Below are 18,181 nucleotides of genomic sequence, written 5' to 3'. Positions count from 1 at the left end.
CACAGGCTCACCCCTGCGAGCACAGCGACAGCACAGGCACAGGCTCAACCCTGCGAACACAGCGACAGCACATGCAAAGGCTCACACTTGCGAGCACAGTGACAGCGCAGGCACAGGCTCAACCCTGTGAACACAGCGACAGCACATGCATAGGCTCACACTTGCGAGCACAGCGACAGCACAGGCACAGGCTCACCCCTGTAGCACAGCGACAGCACAGGCACAGGCTCAACCCTGCGAGCACAGAGTGCAGGCACAGGCTGTAGCACAGTGACAGCACATGCACAGGCTCACCCCTGTGAGCACAGCGACAGCACAGGCACAGGCTCACCCCTGCGAGCACAGCGACAGCACAGGCACAGGCTCACCCCTGTAGCACAGTGACAGCACAGGCACAGGCTCACCCCTGCGAGCACAGCGACAGCACAGGCACAGGCTCACCCCTGTAGCACAGCGACAGCACAGGCACAGGCTCACCCCTGCGAACACAGTGACAGCGCAGGCACAGGCTCAACCCTGCGAGCACAGCGACAGCACATGCATAGGCTCACCCCTGCGAGCACAGCGACAGCACATGCATAGGCTCACACTTGCGAGCACAGCGACAGCACAGGCACAGGCTCACCCCTGCGAGCACAGCGACAGCACATGCATAGGCTCACCCCTGCGAGCACAGCAACAGCACAGGCACAGGCTCACCCCTGTAGCACAGCAACAGCGCAGGCACAGGCTCACCCCTACGAGCACAGCGACAGCGCAGGCACAGGCTCAGCCCTGCGAGCACAGCGACAGCGCAGGCACAGGCTCAGCCCTGCGAGCACGGCGACAGCGCAGGCACAGGCTCAGCCCTGCGAGCACGGCGACAGCGCAGGCACAGGCTCAGCCCTGCGAGCACGGCGACAGCGCAGGCACAGGCTCAGCCCTGCGAGCACGGCGACAGCACAGGCACAGGCTCACCCCTGTAGCACAGCGACAGCACAGGCACAGGCTCAGCCCTGCGAGCACGGCGACAGCGCAGGCACAGGCTCAGCCCTGCGAGCACGGCGACAGCGCAGGCACAGGCTCACCCCTGTAGCACAGCGACAGCACAGGCTCACCCCTATGAGCACAGCGACAGCCCAGACACAGGCTCACCCCTACCAACAGATTGTGAATGGATCTCTGCTCCTAATCATGTGGGGAAGAACCCTACAGGGAAGCCATCCAGGGCACCTCAGCAGCAGGCAGTGTACAATGACGCAGCTAGAAACATGCCACTCGAGCTCAGCGCTGGTAGTAGGGAACAGCCCTGCAGTGGTTGTTCCCTCCAGCCAGGTCCTCAGTTCTCCATTATTGACATTTTGTACTAAGACTTTGCTCTTTTTTGCTCTCTTTGCAGCCTTTTAAGGAAAGTGAACTCCTGTGCTCTACAGCAAAAGACGAAGTCAGTGGTGGAAACTGAATCTCCATGTTGGTGAGCTAGGGTTAGAATTAGAATATTAGAATAAACCAAACCAGGTTGGAAGAGACCTTCAAGATCATCGTGTCCAACCCATCAACCAATCCAACCCAGCCAAACAGCTAACCCATGGCACCAAGCACCCTGTCAAGTCTCCTTCTGAACACCTTCAATGACGGCGACTCCACCACCTCCCTGGGCAACCCATTCCATAGTGCAATCACTCTTTCTGTATAGAACTTCTTCCTAACATCCAACCTGAACCTCCCCTGGCGCAGCCTGAGACTGTGTCCTCTTGTTCTGGTACTGGGTGCCTGGGAGAAGAGACCATCATCCGCCTGTCTACAACCTCCCTTCAGGTAGTTGTAGAGAGTGATAAGGTCACCCCTGAGTCTCCTCTTCTCCAGGCTGAGCAACCCCAGCTCCCTCAGCCTCTCCTCATAGGGCTTGTGTTCCAAACCCCTCACCAACTTTGTTGCTCTTCTCTGGACTCGTTCCAGCAAGTCAACATCCTTCCTAAACTGAGGGGCCCAGAACTGGACACAGTACTCGAGGTTGAAACAGGACCAGGGGATTACAGCTCTTCCTCACCTACACTCACCTTTATTAACAGCTGTTGAGTTTCATTTTATTATTTAATTGATATTTTTATTCCTTTTTTTTTTTAAATTAATTTTATTTATTGATTTTTTCCTCTATTTTCTTTATTTTGATTCTTTATTCTTTCTTTATTTATTTTTTCCTCTATTTTATTTTAATTCTTTATTTCTTTCTTTTAATTATTTCTTTATTTTTTCTCTTTATTTTCTTTATTTTAATTCTTTATTTCTTTATTTCTTTTTTTCTCTTTATTTTTTATATATATTTTATATGTCGCTGTGCTGCAAGCTTGTGATTCGTCCTCACAGATAGTAAAGCCCAGAAAGGAATAAGCAATTTGACTTCAAGCCCCATCCTTCCCCCATCAAAGGGTACAAAAGGGTTTGCCAGACAAGCCACAAAGCCACTATTTACACTGAATCATTTCCATCTTCAAGCACCTCTGCCATGTAACTTGGTGCAAGTTTATCCCTCCCAATGACATTCTGGTATTTCACAAGATAAGATGTGAAGAAAGGACAACCCCCTCCCACCACCACCACACACAGCAGTACCAAGAACCTCAGATCAGCTCCACAGATCATGTCAAAGAGCAGCAGAAGAAAGAGAAGAAAGCTGATCAAACCTAGACTAAAACACAGTAGATGCCACGGATGGGCACGAAAGCACTTGAGGTACAAGCAAGCAGCAGACCTCCCCCCCCCTACACCTTACATCTGGACACTTCCCCAGGCATTAGGCTTTGCAGGGAGGGAACCACTGTTTGTAAGGCCTTCTGCTGAAGCAGTACCACAACAAAAGGTGTTCATTAGATGTGGCTGCAGCTTTCCAGCTAATGGGCATGCTTTGAAGGAGAGGCAGAGCTGAAACTGTTCCCCTTCAGACAGAGGGTAACCTCTGACTGCTTTGTCTGAGGTGGTGCCCAAGTCATGCAGGCTTTCCAGTAGAAATAAGGAGGAAATTCAAATGCAACGGGATGTGACCCAGGTCCCGTGATGAATAAATCTCCCCAAGTTTTAGCTGTTTGAATAAACAAACAAATGTTTAGATGCTTATTATAAGCTCTTTTGAGTTGCACACTCGTGCTAGCCCTCTCATGAGAACAGACTTAGTGCAGCTACTGGCACTTCCTAAATCTGGGGCAGGGGGAGGCAGGAATAATGCAAAACTCTCTGGCAGCACGTCAGCTTGCTAACAGTTGACTAGAAGCAAAGCATCAAGGCACATGGAAATGGCAATTCAATAAATTAAAACACTGGAATCTTTAAATGGGAAGAGAGATTCCATTTCTGCAGGTGGAAACCATTCCCAGCTACTGCCCATCACTGGGCCTTGGAAAAAAGAGGTGGGATTCTGCAGCTCAATGAGGTCCAGAGTAAGTGATTTGGATTTCAGAAGCAGTTATGTGCTGCTACACTGCAGACAGGACACCCTTAATGAAAGTAATTAAGGAGATAGAAATGAACCTCAGATTTCCTAATACTTGACACAAAACCCCCCCAACGTTTAAATCTTCCTCCCCCAGACATTGCCAAAGGACCTGGGGCATTCCATTACATACATTTAAAACCCCCAAATAACCCTCAAACTGTGGAAGCTGCAGAGCTGGGGAGAACTTCAGCCATACCAATGCTTCCTGAGATTTTCCTTTATCCATCTGTTCTCTCCTCTTTAAAGCTGGTTTAAGGCTGACCAGGGTTCTTTGGTGCCATGATAGCAAAGTAAGCTCTGTTGGTAAGAGCCACATCAAAGCTACACCTAAGGAGCCAGTCAGGCTTTAATCATCTGGGCTGCATCCAAAGCAGTGTGGCCAGAGATGGAGAGAGAGGATCCTGACACTTTGCTCTGGTGAGACCTCACCTGCAGTGCTGCATCCAGCTCTGGGGCCCTCAACAGGGGAAGGACATGGACCTGATGGAGCAGGTCCAGAGGAGGGATACAAAAATGATCAGGTGCTGGAACAGCTCTGCTATGAGGACAGGCTGAGGGAGCTGGGGGAGTTCAGCCTGGAAAAGAGAAGGCTCCAGGCAGACCTAAGAGCAGCCTGACAGTACCTGAAGGGGGCTACAAGGAAGTCATGAAGGGAGTTTTGACAAGGGCTTGTAGTGCCAGGACAAGGGGCAATGGCTTTGAGCTTGAGGAGGGCAGATTTAGACTGGAAATTCTTTCCAGCGAAGGTGGGGAGGCACTGGAACAGGTTGCTCAGGGAGGTTGTGGCTGTGTTGAAGGCCACGTTGGATGAGGCACTGAGCAAGCTGGGCCAGTGGGAGGTGTCCCTGCCCATGGCAGGGGTTGGAACTGATTGATCTTTAAGGTCCCTTCCAACCTAAACCATTTTATCAATCTATGCTCTCACTTTAGTCATCTTACTAAAATCTTGCAGTTTTAAGATTCTGAAGTCCTCACCAAAACCTGTACAAAGTGTCCTCTTGTACCCCTGAAAGCTTAACTGCTGTGCATATGCTAAGACTGACTCCTGAGCTCTGTGTTAGTAGACAAACACCACAGTAAGGAAATCATCCTTTGAAAAGAACCCCAACAAGCAACAACCAAACCAAACAGCAGTGTCCTGCGTGCCACTAGCACTGCTGTGCACTGCACTGGGAGCACATCCTGGGAAATGGCCAAGCCCAGCAGTTTCCTTATGGCTTATTTTGCACTAAGAGCAAGTCCTGTTGTAAACCCAGAGTTTGATCTCAGGAACATGATCAGCTTCCTCTCAGCTGTGCTCTCTTTCATGCTGTTACACAACTGACACCTGCAAATGCTCTTCTTGGTAATGCTGGCACCTCACCCACTTGGGGCTCTATGGACAAGGATGAAATCTGGTGAGAAATCTAGCTCATACTTCTAGGAACAAGGAGCAGAGTTCAATCTATCCAAGTGGACCACTGGGAAAAACGAAGCAGGATATTCATCAGAAAAGTAATCAGGCCCCAACAACTCTGTCCCACCAACATACTCAACAAGGAACCTGGGGCCTTGCCTACGCAGCTGAAATCACAGATCCTGGGATGTTAGGGGTTGGAAGGGACCTCCAGAGACCATCAAGTCCAACCCCCCTGCCACAGCAGGACCAGAGAATCCAGCACAGGGCACACAGGAATGCATCCAGATGGGGATGGAAAGTCTCCAGAGAAGGAGACTCCACAACCTGTCTGGGCAGCCTGTTCAGTGCTCTGTGACCCTCCCAGTCAAGAAGTCCCTTCTCACGTTGAGGTGGAGCCTCCTGTGCTGGAGTTTCTATGCATACATTTTTGTCTGGGCTAGGATCAGATCTTTCAGGCTCCCCTAAATTCTTGCCAAATCCCACCAGCCATTTTTAACTTCAACCACATCTTGAGATATTCCAACCCTCTGAAACACACAAGGACACTTTCCTATTTCCTTGGGAAGAAAGGGTTCCACTGCTTTACCACATTTACCCTTCTCTGCTGGTGTTAGATAACTCCTCCGCTTCTATTTCAACTTTTAACCCACCTCCTCCCAAGGCAGCACTACCAGAAGCTGGGCTGAAATTCACAGGATTGAAGCAGCAGCAGATCAAAGCTCTTTTGTTAGTGTATGGACAGCAAGATCCAACCATTTGATACAGCCTGACTGCTGCCAGGAAAGAAAAAGTGTTAGGTGGTTCTCAGTGATTGCCATCAGCCCAAAGTGCATCAGCTTCATGACTGTGCATTCACCTGGAGGGAAGCTGCTGATTCTGCTGGAGTCTACAAAGGACTAAACCAAGAGAAAATACAATTTTGTGCACTTCTGGTACTTAACATTCTGATTTATTCTCCAAATGTGCATTCCTTACCAATCTCCAACGTGCCAGATCAAAGAACCATTGTAAGATACTCCATGAGCACTATCATCAGTACTTTTCTGCAGAGTTCTTTCAGAAAAACAGACAAAAGATCCCAAACCAGAAGAAGTGCACCACTGCAGTGACTTCTCCTGCTCTGTGCTGAGTCAACAGCAGAATAACTGCCAGTAGGTTTGCTCCCATGATTAGTATTGCTCTTGTCCTTAAATAGTGGGGGGGGAGGGGGAAATAAAAGACTAAGAATCCTTAATACATATCCCTGTAGATTTCCTGTAGCAAAGGGTGTAAGTGTGCATCAGATTCAGTCTTCTTAATGATCTGCACCAGCTGAGCGTGCTCTGTGACAAGCTGTCGGAGGTCAGCCATTTTCTGGAGGAGCTTGGGGAAGAGGAAGATGTCATCAGGGTGGTTGCTTTGCAGGTGAAGCTTCAGGACGTGCACAATGCTCTCCTGCATCTTTTCTATGTGGCCAACGTTGACGAGCCCAGGCCGATCTGCTCCCAAAACAGACAAAACACAAGCAGACTATGACAGGGATTCCTCCTGGAGAGCAGGCTGCCTTCTGGATCCTGGAAGGGCTCAGCTTGGAAGGGACCTCAGAGGTCGGCTCCCCCAACTGCCCCACCATGGGCAGGGACACCTCTCAACCAGACTCAGCTGCTCAAGGTCCTCATCCAGCCTGGCCTTCAACAGCCCCAGGCAGGAGGCAGCCACAGCCTCCCTGGGCAGCCTGTGCCAGACTCTCACCCACCTTGTACTCAAGAACTTCTTCTTCAGCTCCAGTCTAACCCTGCTCTCCCTCAGCTTCAAACCATTCCCCCTTGGCCTGTCTCTAGACACCCTCAGGAAAAGTCTCTCTGCAGCCTTCCTGCAGGATCCCTTCAGGTACTGGAAGGCAGCTCTAAGGTTCCCCTGGAGTCTTCTCTTCTCCAGGCTGAACACCCCCAGCTCCCTCAGCCTGTCCTCACAACAGAGCTGCTCCAGCCCTTGGATCATCTTTGTGGCCTCCTCTGGACTCTCTCCTCCAGCTCTGTGACCTCCTGCTGGGCACACCAGATCTGGAGGCAGGATTGGAGGCGGGGTCTCAGCGGAGCAGAGCCAAGGGGCAGAATCCCCTCTCTTGCCCTGCTGCCCACACTCCTCTGGCTGCAGCCCAGCACACAGCTGCCTGCTAGGCTGCATGAGGGCACTGCTGGCTCCTGGAGAGCTTCTTAGCAACCATGACACTCAAGTCTCCAGAGCTGCTCTCAACCCGCTCTGTACCCAGCCTGGATTTGTGCCTGGGACTGGCCTTGCACTTGGCCTTGTTGAACACCTAGTGCTCACCTCCACAGCAGATGATGGCAGCCACAAACAGGGAGATGTCACTGTCATCCAGCTCCAGTGCATTGAATTTCATTGCAAAGTCAAACTTAGGCTCCATGATGTCACAGAAAGGCTTCCTCAGGCTCTTCAAGAACTCCCGCGTGATGAAGCCGTTCCCATAGGCTACCAGCATCCCATCCTTGTTCATCACAGAGGCTAGCATGGCAAATATGGCTTCATAAACTCCATATTTTAACAGTGTCACTTGATCATTCAAGTCAAGGGTGGAGAAGCCAGGGATGGATTTGGCAAACTCAGTGAGTTCTGTGACAGTCTCTACAGAAGTGCACTGGCAGCAGTGGAAGATCCGAACCTCTGCTTCCTTGTTCTGAATTCCATTGGCTACCAGTTTTGCCACCAGAGTCTTCTCTGCCATACACAAGGTGTCCATATCATGTATAACAAATGGCTGCAGAGGGTAAAAGAACAGTAGTAATTCAGTCACAAAATAGTGGTTAGCAATGGCTGACTTCTTAAGGAAGAGGCATTTTGATGAACTTCAATGCCAATCAGTCTTCAGCTATCAGTAACCCAAGAGTTTCTTCACACAGGATCACAGAGTTGCTAGGGCTGGAAGGGACCTCAGGGATCATCCAGTTCCAACCCCCCTGCCATGGGCAGGGACACCTCACACTACAGCAGGTTGCTCACAGCCACATCCAGCCTGCTCGTAAAAACCTCCAGGCATGAGGCTTCCACCACCTCCCTGGGCAACCTGTGCCAGTCTCTCACCACCCTCATGGGGAACAACTTCTTCCTAACATCCAATCTCAATCTCCCCACTTCTGGTTTTGTTCCATTCCCCCCAGTCCTATCACTTCCTGACACCCTAAAAAGCCCCTCCCCAGCTTTCTTGTAGCCCCCTTCAGATACTGGAAGGCCACAAGAAGGTCTCCTTGGAGCCTACTGAACAACCCTATCAATAAACTAAGAGTTTCTTCACCTGTCACTAGCCCAGGAGTTCATTGATGATTCTGCATAAAGAGAAGCTGCAGCACTACAAATGGCAGCATAGAGCAAGGAGCCAAAGGTAACACTGTGCCATGGCTCTAATCTGGTTTCCTCTGGCTGTTAGATGAAGATCCAGAAGTGCTGAGCTTGACATGCACACAGGTACCTCAGATCAAGTCCCAGAAGTCTTGTATGACTTTCTCCACAAGTCTAGGTTACTCGGCCTACAATCCTACCGATTCCTAAACTAACCACACTTGCTGCACACCATGAGTGCATCCTAGGGGACATGCAGGCGGCCATTTAAATGCAGGGCAACAGTTTCACAGGACTGTGAACCCTGTACCACTCTTGTGTATGAATTGTCAGTGACTCTGTCCCAGCTAGCTGATGTTCCACAGAAATCCAGCTCATCTTTAACCCCAGCACCCCACCAGGATGTCAGGCTACACAGATTTTCAGGCTTGATCACCATCTCTTCCACCACCACCCCCATTCAAACAGAAGCATGCATTACCAGGTGATGAGCCAGCCTCCTAAAACAACCTGGGAGGAAGCAGCCAGACTTCCTCAGTGACAATCAGAACTCAAAAACATTCTGAGACATAGCTGAAGAGCAGCAATGAAGAGAGAGAACAGTAACAAACCCCAAAGCTTCCCAGCTACCAGTCAGGGCAATTGACCTGAAACATAAATCTACTTCCATGAATGCAAAGCAAGGCACCTTCCCAGTGCTGCTTTGCTCATCTCAGAGAAAATTACATAGAATAAACCAGGTTGGAAGAGACCTTCAAGATCATCGCGTCCAACCCATCAACCAATCCAACTCACCTAAACAACTCACCCATGGCACCAAGCACCCTATCAAGTCTCCTCCTGAACACCTCCAATGATGGTGACTCCACCACCTCCTTGGGCAGCCCATTCCAATGGGCAATCACTCTCTCTGCATAGAACTTCTTCCTAACATCCAACCTAAACCTCCCCTGGCACAGCCTGAGACTGTGTCCTCTTGTTCTGGTACTGGCTGCCTGAGACCATGAGAAATAGAATCACAGAGTGTCAAGGGTTGGAAGGGACATTGAAAGATCACCCAATCCACCCCCCCTGCCAGAGCAGGGTGACCCAGGGCAGGTCACACTGGAAGGCATCCAGGCAGGTTTTGAGTATGTCCAGAGAAGGAGACTCCACAACCCCCCTGGGCAGCCTGTTCTGCAGTGTTCCATCACCCTCACAGTGAAAACATTTTTCCTCACTGAAGTGTTCTGTTGGAAACTCCTAGAGTTCACTTATGCCCCTCAGCAGATTGTCCAAGCTGCCAGTTTCCCACAGCTCTCCACTTTGGGATTGCTTATGGCAAGGACATGTCGCACCCCACTTCAGGACTTCAGAGGTACACACCACAGAACTTTCCATGCGCATGTGGACGAGCAGGAAGTGGCAAAGCAATAAAGCCACCACATTTCTAACCCATTTAAAAGATGCAGACTGTCTTGTAGAGCTTTTTGGAAGCCCACCAGGCAGCTGTGTACTGTGATGCATCCAAAGCAGGGAGAGCAGCAGCAGCACAGGAAGGGGATTCTGCCCCTCTTCTCTGCTGAGATCCCACCTGCAGCACTGCCTCCAGTTCTGGTGTCCCCAGCATAAAAGGGACATGGGACTGCTGAAGGGGGCCAAGGGGAGGCCATGAAGACAATCAGAGGGCTGGAGAAGCTCCTCTGTGTGGACAGGCTGAGAGGTGGGGCTGTTCAGCTTGGAGAAGAGAAGGCTCTGCCTTGGAGCAGCCTTCCAGTACCTGAAGGGGGCTACAAGAAAGACAGGAAGGGACTTTTTCCAAGGGCTTGTAGCTATAGGACAAGGAGGAATGGATTGAAGCTTGGAGAGGGCAGATTTAGACTGGAAATTAGGAAGAAATTCTTTCCAGTGAGGGTGGTGAGACACTGGAACAGGTTTTCCAGGGAGGCTGTGGATGCTTCCTCCCTGGAGATGTTCAAAGCCAGGTTGGATGAAGTCTTGAGCAGCCTATTCGGGTGGAGGGTGCCCCTGCCCGTGTCAGAGGGTCCCTAAACCATTCTATGAATTTATCATCACTTCACTATTCAGGAACTAGGTCTGGCCAAGGTCCCAGGAGCTAAATTTAGACCTCATCATTGTGGGGAAAAGGAAATAAAATTAGTTTGTTGTGAAATGAATTAGAGGAGCCACTGAAACCAGCTCTTAATGACCTGCTCAGAAGGAGGGGGATTACAAACTGCCTAGAACAAATCCCTCCTTTTCTTTCTTTTCTCCATTTTTCTGTTCAAAATGTTTGTTTTCCCCAGAGGTTACACACAGGGATTAAACCTCCCTCTCCTCTCCCCTGCATATTGAAGAATCAGAGAATGGTTCGGGTAGGATGGGACTTCCAAAGGTCACCCAGTTCAAACCCCCCCTGCCCCAGTCAGCAGGAACATCTTCCACTAGAGCAGGTTGCTCAGAGCCTTGGTGAGCCTGACCTTCAATATCTCCAGGGATGAGGCCTCAACCACCTCCCTGGGCAACCTGTTGCAGTGTTCCAGCACCCTGATGGTAATGAATGGTATGTTGGGCTAGGCTGGATTATAAGGTGCCAAAGTGTCAGAAGACAGCCTGGCTTCCAATCTTTCTAACCCTCACTCCCATAGTTAGATGGGGTTGATTTTGGTGTGCACATAACCTCTTCCCTGCAAATTTATACCCAAACTACAACTGCTGGTAAAACAACATCGTCGTCTTCTCCGTGTGCTGAACACATCACAACAGACTGTAAACCCAACATGTGTCATGTGAAATGAGTCAGCCCTTACCATGGTTACACAAGCCCACCTGCTACAAACCCAAAAGCAGCTTGACAGCACTGGATAGACCTTGACTAAATGATCCTGAAAGAAGAAGCCCCCCTGCAGCATACGTCTCTCATCAACCTGGACTGCTTCTCCCTTTCCAAGTAACCACACAGTAAAGATCAGCAAGGCTGGGTGAGGAAATGGTCAGAATCATACCAGGTTGGAAAGGGACCTCAAGGATCATCTGCTCCAACTTTTCCCATCCTACCCTGCTTCCCATGCCTCTGGCCTGCCTCTGCCAGGGATGCCTGACAGCCCAGGACTGGCATGGGAACACCCATGGCACTGGGAGACTCTCCTGCTGCTGGAACTGAGACATCCAGCCCAGATCACAGCCACCCTCCCCCAGACCTGCTCTGCTCTTGCAGTGCTGCTTGGAAACACAGCTCAGAGCCAGAGTAACCACAGAAGGAGAGGGATGCAGGGGCAAGGAGAGGGTCCCCCCTCTACAAGCTGCTTGCAGGGTCTGCAGCTCCTGCACTACCCTCAGCTCACAGCTTCCCTCCTGCCCCTCTGGCCTCCGTCAGCTCCAGCAGAGATGCTCCTCAATGCATCTGCCAAGCATGGGAATGACAGAGCAGAATGCTGAGGAACCTGTCAATAAAGTTTACAAGCTGAGGTTTTCTTTCTGCTCCTGCCATTATCATTGTTGTGATTAAGACAGAAGCCACAGAGAGTTCCTCCACACTCTAAAAGGGAAGATTTTTGTTATCCTGGCCTTTGTAACAGAGAAACATTGCTTTTTCTTTCACTGTGATAACAGGAAAGTAATTTTGAACCATCTCCCCAACCCACAGCAAGTGGGTTTAATATTCAGATATTCCTTTTGGTTTTAACTAGCAGCTAATTTTGTGTGTGCTCCCAATTAAGGTTGCCAGCTTCCAGCTACAAGTTCATCACTTGAGTTTTCTAACTCTTTCAACTACTCTGTGAGTGGCTAAAGGCAGCTGTATTTACTGCAGGTGTTCCTTCTCACAGTATCATCAAGGTGGGAAGAGACCTCAAAGATCATCAAGTCCAAGCTATAACCTAAGACCTCATGACTAGACCATGGCACCAAGTGCCACATCCAATCCCTTCTTGAACCCCTCCAGGGATGGTGACTCCACCACCTCCCTGGGCAGCACATGCCAATGGCAGACGACTCTCTCAGTGAAGAACTTTCTCCTCACCTCCAGCCTAAACCTCCCCTGGTGCAGCTTGAGACTGTGTCCTCTTGTTCTGGTGCTGGTTGCCTGGGAGAAGAGACCAAATCCTTCCTGGCTACAACCACCCATCAGGTAGTTGTAGAGGGCAATGAGGTCACCCCTGAGCCTCCTCTTCTCCAGGCTAAACAACCCCAGCTCCCTCAACCTCTCCTCACAGGGCTGTGCTCAAGGCCTCTCCCCAGCCTCATTGCCCTTCTCTGGACACATTTAAGTGTCTCAATGTCCTTCTTAAACTGAGGGGCCCAGAACTGGACACAGGACTCAAGGTGTGGCCTAACCAATGCAGAGTCCAGGGGCACAATGGCCTCCCTGCTCCTGCTGGCCACACTATTCCTAATGCAGGCCAGGATGCCATTGGCCTTCTTGGCCACCTGGGCACACTGCTGGCTCATGTTTAGGCGACTGTTAATCAGCACCCCCAGGTCCCTCTCTGTTTGGCAGCTCTCCAGCCACTCTGACCCCAGCCTGTAGCACTGCATGAGGTTGCTGTGGCCAAAGTGCAGCACCTGGCACTTGGATTTGTTGAATGCCATCCCATTGGACTCTGCCCATCTGTCCAGTCGGCTGAGGTCCCTCTGCAGAGCCCTTCTGCCCATCCCTACTCTCACGATATTTCTTTCCTAAAGGCTTGTGCTTAATTCTTACAATCACTTTCTGTCCTTGGCAGTTTGAAGTGACAGCAGAGATACTTACTGGGTTGTTATTAGTTTTCCCTGCAAGGATGATTCTGGCTTTCACCTTGTTCATATTGAAGTTTTTCAGGTAAGCATCGTGAATCCTTTTGGCAAGTGATTTGAGATCTGCTGTTTCTGAATCCTCCACAGAACTTTCACCTGTGAGGATTTCTGCTTTCAGCTTGGCCTTCTCAGACCTGGGCATCCGTCCGAACCGGATTGCTGCGGGGAAGACAAACGGAAGCCAAGCGTCAGTTACAGGCAAACCTTTCGCTCCTGCTGAGCAGAGCAGTAGGATCCATGGCTAGGGAAACTCGGCTAGGGGCAGTATCTTTGTGACAAATACATGGGTGATAAAGTCTCCTCCTCTCCAGCACAGTCAGTGAGTAATTCTGAAGACAATGCTAAACTGATTTGAAACACAGTGAGCTAGGACGCGTGCCGTGGCCTTCTGCCTCATCCAAGGAGCTGGATTTTGTGTTCTCCTTACTGCTTTCTGCAACTCCCAACACCAAACTAGAAATCCACCTTGGGAATACTCTAAAAGCCCCTGAGTAAACCCCTGTCAGGAGCATGGCAGAGAACACATGTGCCAGCCGGACAGCTGCCTCAGGAGGGACCTCACAGGGAGCACCGCAGTGGAGCTGGGCCTAGAGCCCATGGCTCATTGTGAACCTCCTGGGGCATTCAGCTCTTCATGCACTGAATGTTCAGCTCAACATCCCTGCAAGAGCAAAACAGATCAGAGGCCTGGATTTGTGCTCAAAGCCTGGAGTCAACAAAACCTCCTCCCAGAGCCAGCAATTTGTGCTTCTCTTCCCAACAGATTAGCCCTTCAGGACTGGAGAGGATGAGAATGGAGTTTTGAGTATCCAGTCTAGCTCTTGGGATATTCTTTTGAGAGAGAGATGTAAGCCTGAAACACCTCTGGGTGCAGAGGTCTCCCAGTCCTTGGGCAAGTGCATGTGCACATCCTCCTCACTGTCAGTGTAAAATTAAACCAGCTCCATTTGTCAAGGGGCCTCATCCTCTAGTGGGGTGTGCAAGGTTTTGAGATGGAACCAGGCTAGCTGGTTCCCCTCCTGCATTCCAGCAGCTAACCAGTGAGAGCATAGAGCCCCACTGCCTAGAACTGAGCAGTTCAAGCATGTGCAGAATGAGGTCTTCAACGTGCCCAGGGGATTTCCTCATGGCATAAGGAGGTGACTCTAGGTGTGATCTGAAATGCAGGTTTGGGCTTCAACAGAAGTCCACCGTGGATGGGCCTGTTTGGCATCTGCCCATGAGTCTACAGAGTATCTGCTATAAATTGAAGCAGTTTTAAGGTCCAGCTTTTGTCTTGAGATGTACTGCCTGCAAGATAGCAGCCACCTCCTTCCTCCACTGCCTCCCATGTGCCTGCTGCAGCTTCAGCTACACTGCAGGTGCCCACAACATTTGAGCAGGATGGAACAGCTTCAAGCGAATGTTAAGTCAGTCTCACAGTACATCAGAGGTTGGAAGGGACCTCCAGAGATCACCAAGTCCAACCCCCCTGCCAGAGCAGGATCACCCAGGAACTCTGCCAGCCACCACAGCTCCCTGCTCAGCTCCTGCCTCTGAGATGCTGCCTGCCTGCCTCTGCACAAAGGTTATTACCAGTCTTACAGATCTAGCTACCCTCTACCAGTGGAGCTCCTTCCCCAGAACCAGAAAGCCAATTCTCCTAGTGTCTCTTGCTAGGACTCTAGACTATGATGTCACAGGCAGCTTCTCCAACCACATGCCCACCCCAGCTATCCTGACTGCATAGCTTCCCCAGGAAGGTCATCTAACCTGTAGCTCTGCACCTACTCCCAAGCTGCATCTGCTCCCAAGTTTAGCCTTGACACTATCAGACTTAGCTAAGGAAAGCAACCTCCTGGCATGTGGCCAAGCAGAATGCTGTCTCTCATGGCTTAGACCTCTTTACCAAAGTTGCTTAGCAAGCTGCCTCCTGCCCTGTGGGCTGAAGCTGGCCTGTAAGCTTGTCAGCCCTGCCTTAAATCATTAACACGGACACTAAGATAATGTTTCAGCTGCATATCCAAAGGCTCTGAATTGTTACCATTCCATTTAGCAACCAACCTACCAGATTCTTCCTCCATAGTCAGCCCATACCTTTGCCCTACCACCACATGCCCTGAACTATCTGCCCAAGAGCTGCTGCACTATGACCTGAAAAATACTGAAGTCTGGTTTCCTGCACATTTCTATCCCACATCACTCCCTCCCACAATCAGAGAGTTGTTCTCCTCCCACTCCTCAACACTGACCTTGATTAGCATTATTCCAGCACTGAAATTTGTTTCAGTGGCAGTAATGGCACCAACGTTCTGGGTGAAGAAAGCAACTAAATCACAGAGTGGCTTAGTTTAGAAGGGACCTCAGAGCTCATCTCCTCCAAGCTCCCCACCATACCCAGGGACACCTCTCAACTAAACTCAGCTGCTCAAGGCCTCATCCAGCCTGGTCTTCAACACCCCCAGGCAGGAGGCAGCCACAGCCTCCCTGGGCAGCCTGTGCCAGAGTCTTATCACCCTGGTATCAAATAATTCTTCCTCAGCTCCAGTCTAACCCTGCTCTCCCTCAGCTTCAAACCATTCACCCTTGTCTTCCCTCTAGACACCCTCAGGAAAAGTCCCTCTGCAGGCTTCCTGGAGGATCCCTTCACAGTATCACAGTATCACCAAGGTTGGAAGAGACCTCGAGGATCATTGAGTCCAACCTGTCACCACAGACCTCATGACTAGACCATGGCACCAAGTGCCACATCCAATCCCCTCTTGAACACCTCCAGGGATGGTGACTCCACCACCTCCCTGGGCAGCACATTCCAATGACTAATGACTCTCTCAGTGAAGAACTTTCTCCTCACCTCCAGCCTAAACTTCCCCTGGTGCAGCTTAAGACTGTGTCCTCTTGTTCTGGTGCTGGTTGCCTGGGAGAAGAGACCAACCCCTTCCTGGCTACAACCACCTTTCAGGTAGTTGTAGAGGGCAATAAAGTCACCCCTGAGCCTCCTCTTCAGATACTGGAAGGCAGCTCTAGGGTCCCCCTGCAATTTTTATATGGACAGACACCCAGCACAGTTGTGTAAAGCTCCTAACAACCTAGCAGCTGTGTCTCAGTTCCATCAAGTACTCATTTGAGAACAACTTGGCCACAACAACTCCATGCAGTGGTACAGGCTGGGGTCAGAGTGGCTGGAGAGCAGCCAGGCAGAAAGGGACCTGGGGGTACTGGTTGACAGCAGCTGAACATGAGCCAGCAGCATGTGCCAGGTGACCAAGAAGGCCAATGGCATCCTGGCCTGCATCAGGAATAGTGTGGCCAGCAGGAGCAGGGAGGTCATTCTGCCCCTGTACTCAGCACTGGTTAGGCCACACCTTGAGTCCTGTGTCCAGTTCTGGGCCTATCAATTTAGGAAAGATGTTGAGTTGCTGGAAGGTGTCCAGAGAAGGGCAAAAAGCTGGGCAGGGGTCTGGAGCACAGCCCTGTGAGGAGAGGCTGAGGGAGCTGGGGTTGCTTAGCCTGGAGAAGAGGAGGCTCAGGGCAGACCTCATTGCTGTCTACAACTACCTGAAGCGAGGTTGTAGCCAGGTGGGGGTTGGTCTCTTCTCCCAGGCACCCAGCACCAGAACAAGAGGACACAGTCTGAAGCTGTGCCGGGGAGGTTTAGGCTGGACGTTAGGAAGAGAGAGAGATTGGCCATTGGAATGTGCTGCCCAGGGAGGTGGTGGAGTCACCATCCCTGAAGGTGTTTAGGAAGAGCCTGGATGAGGCACTTGGTGCCATGGTTTAATTGATTAGATGCTGTTGGGTGATAGGTTGGCTTGATGACCTCGAAGCTCTTTTCCCAGCCTGGTTAATTCTGTTCTATTCTATTCTAACCTAACTCTAAGGTTGAGCCCACGAAGAAATGCTCTCCACATGCCTGCTTCCAGAAGACTCTGGGTAGGAACAAACAAATGAAGGGCACTCTTACCTACCATTATGTGACATTCCCACTGAAAGGCACTTCTGGAAGCGGCAGTACTGGCACTTGTTCCTGTTTTTCTTCTGGATCTTGCAGCTGCGGTCACATTTGTCATAGACGAGCTTCAGCCGGATTGTTCTTCGGAAAAAGCCCTACAAGGGGGTGGGGAAAACAGCACCACATGTTATAGAACTGGGGGGGACTCTGCTGTTCAGTGATGTCACTAGCAAAACAGCACACACCACCACCTGTGCAAAGGGAGGAACCTCTGCAGTGGCTGGAGGCACGTTTAAAATGAGAAACGGCAAAGAAGGGAGCAGCTCTCGGACTCCTTTCTTGGGAGAGGATCAAGAGCCTGCCAGATTTGCTCTTATGGATTACAGAAGACACATCCTCTCTGTGTCCTCATCAGAAATAACCTTCATCCTCCATCTGTGTAAGTCACACAAGCACACACACTGAACACATCTTTTCTTCAGCCAGAAAACAGGGGAAGGAGGACAGCGCAGCGCGGTGCACAGAAAGAGCCAAGGACACCAAAAGCAGCAGTAGAGGAGAAGCTTGCAGCTCAACACATCTGACCATCATGGCAAGATTTGGATCAGCAGCAGCAGATTCAACTCAACCCACGACAGCATTGCAGGGTAAGGTTAGTTTCCTAGTGTGAAATCACACTAGCAAATCCAGAGCCACTGCAGCAGCTTGCTTCACATGCCCTAACAGGGTCTCATTTGGACTGTGGGATAAAACTGAAGAGGAACAGGCTCTCCATCTCTAAGAGATATTCTAGCATGATTCTGACATTACTTACACTCAAAGGATTGTATTCTGACATCTCCTGCCATCCCCTGAGCCCATTCTGACATCCCCTGAGCCCATTCTGACATCCCCTGAGCCCATTCTGCCACCACATGAGCCCACTCTGACATCCCCTGAGCCCATTCTGCCAGCACGAGCCCACTCTCACACTGCCTGCCTTTGGCCGAGCCCACTCTGACATCACCTGAACCCACTCTGACATCACCTGCCATCCCCTGAGCCCACTCTGACATCCCCTGCCCCCATTCTGACATCCCCTGAGCCCATTCTGCCACCACATGAGCCCATTCTGACATCCCCTGCCCCCACTCAGCCATCCCCTGCCCCCACTCAGCCATCCCCTGAGCCCACTCAGCCATCCCCTGAGCCCACTCAGCCATCCCCTGCCCCCATTCTGCCATCCCCTGAGCCCACTCTCACACTGCCTGCCTCAGCTGAGCCTGTTCTGACA

The 18,181-nt window shown here is 50.8% G+C and overlaps 1 protein-coding gene across 2 annotated transcripts in view; it reads right to left on the bottom strand.

Annotated features, from left to right (window-relative positions):
- Positions 1 to 5,801: 5,801 nt before the first annotated feature.
- PPARA (peroxisome proliferator activated receptor alpha) overlaps positions 5,802 to 18,181 on the bottom strand; it is a 49,126-nt gene continuing 36,746 nt past the window's right edge. For both annotated transcript variants that reach the window (XM_068168110.1, XM_068168111.1), the window contains 4 exons: positions 16,925 to 17,063; positions 12,934 to 13,136; positions 7,179 to 7,626; positions 5,802 to 6,346 (listed from right to left, as the gene is read on the bottom strand). In XM_068168110.1, the coding sequence (XP_068024211.1) occupies positions 6,099 to 6,346; positions 7,179 to 7,626; positions 12,934 to 13,136; positions 16,925 to 17,063 (1,038 nt within the window). In that variant the 3' untranslated portion in view covers positions 5,802 to 6,098. The remainder of the gene's footprint in view (positions 6,347 to 7,178; positions 7,627 to 12,933; positions 13,137 to 16,924; positions 17,064 to 18,181) is intronic.

This window comes from Melanerpes formicivorus, unplaced genomic scaffold, assembly GCF_026170545.1.
Source record: "Melanerpes formicivorus ecotype bairdi unplaced genomic scaffold, bMelFor1.0.p_v2 SCAF_132, whole genome shotgun sequence".
NCBI lineage: Eukaryota > Metazoa > Chordata > Aves > Piciformes > Picidae > Melanerpes > Melanerpes formicivorus.
This window is presented reverse-complemented; position numbering and strand designations above follow the sequence as displayed.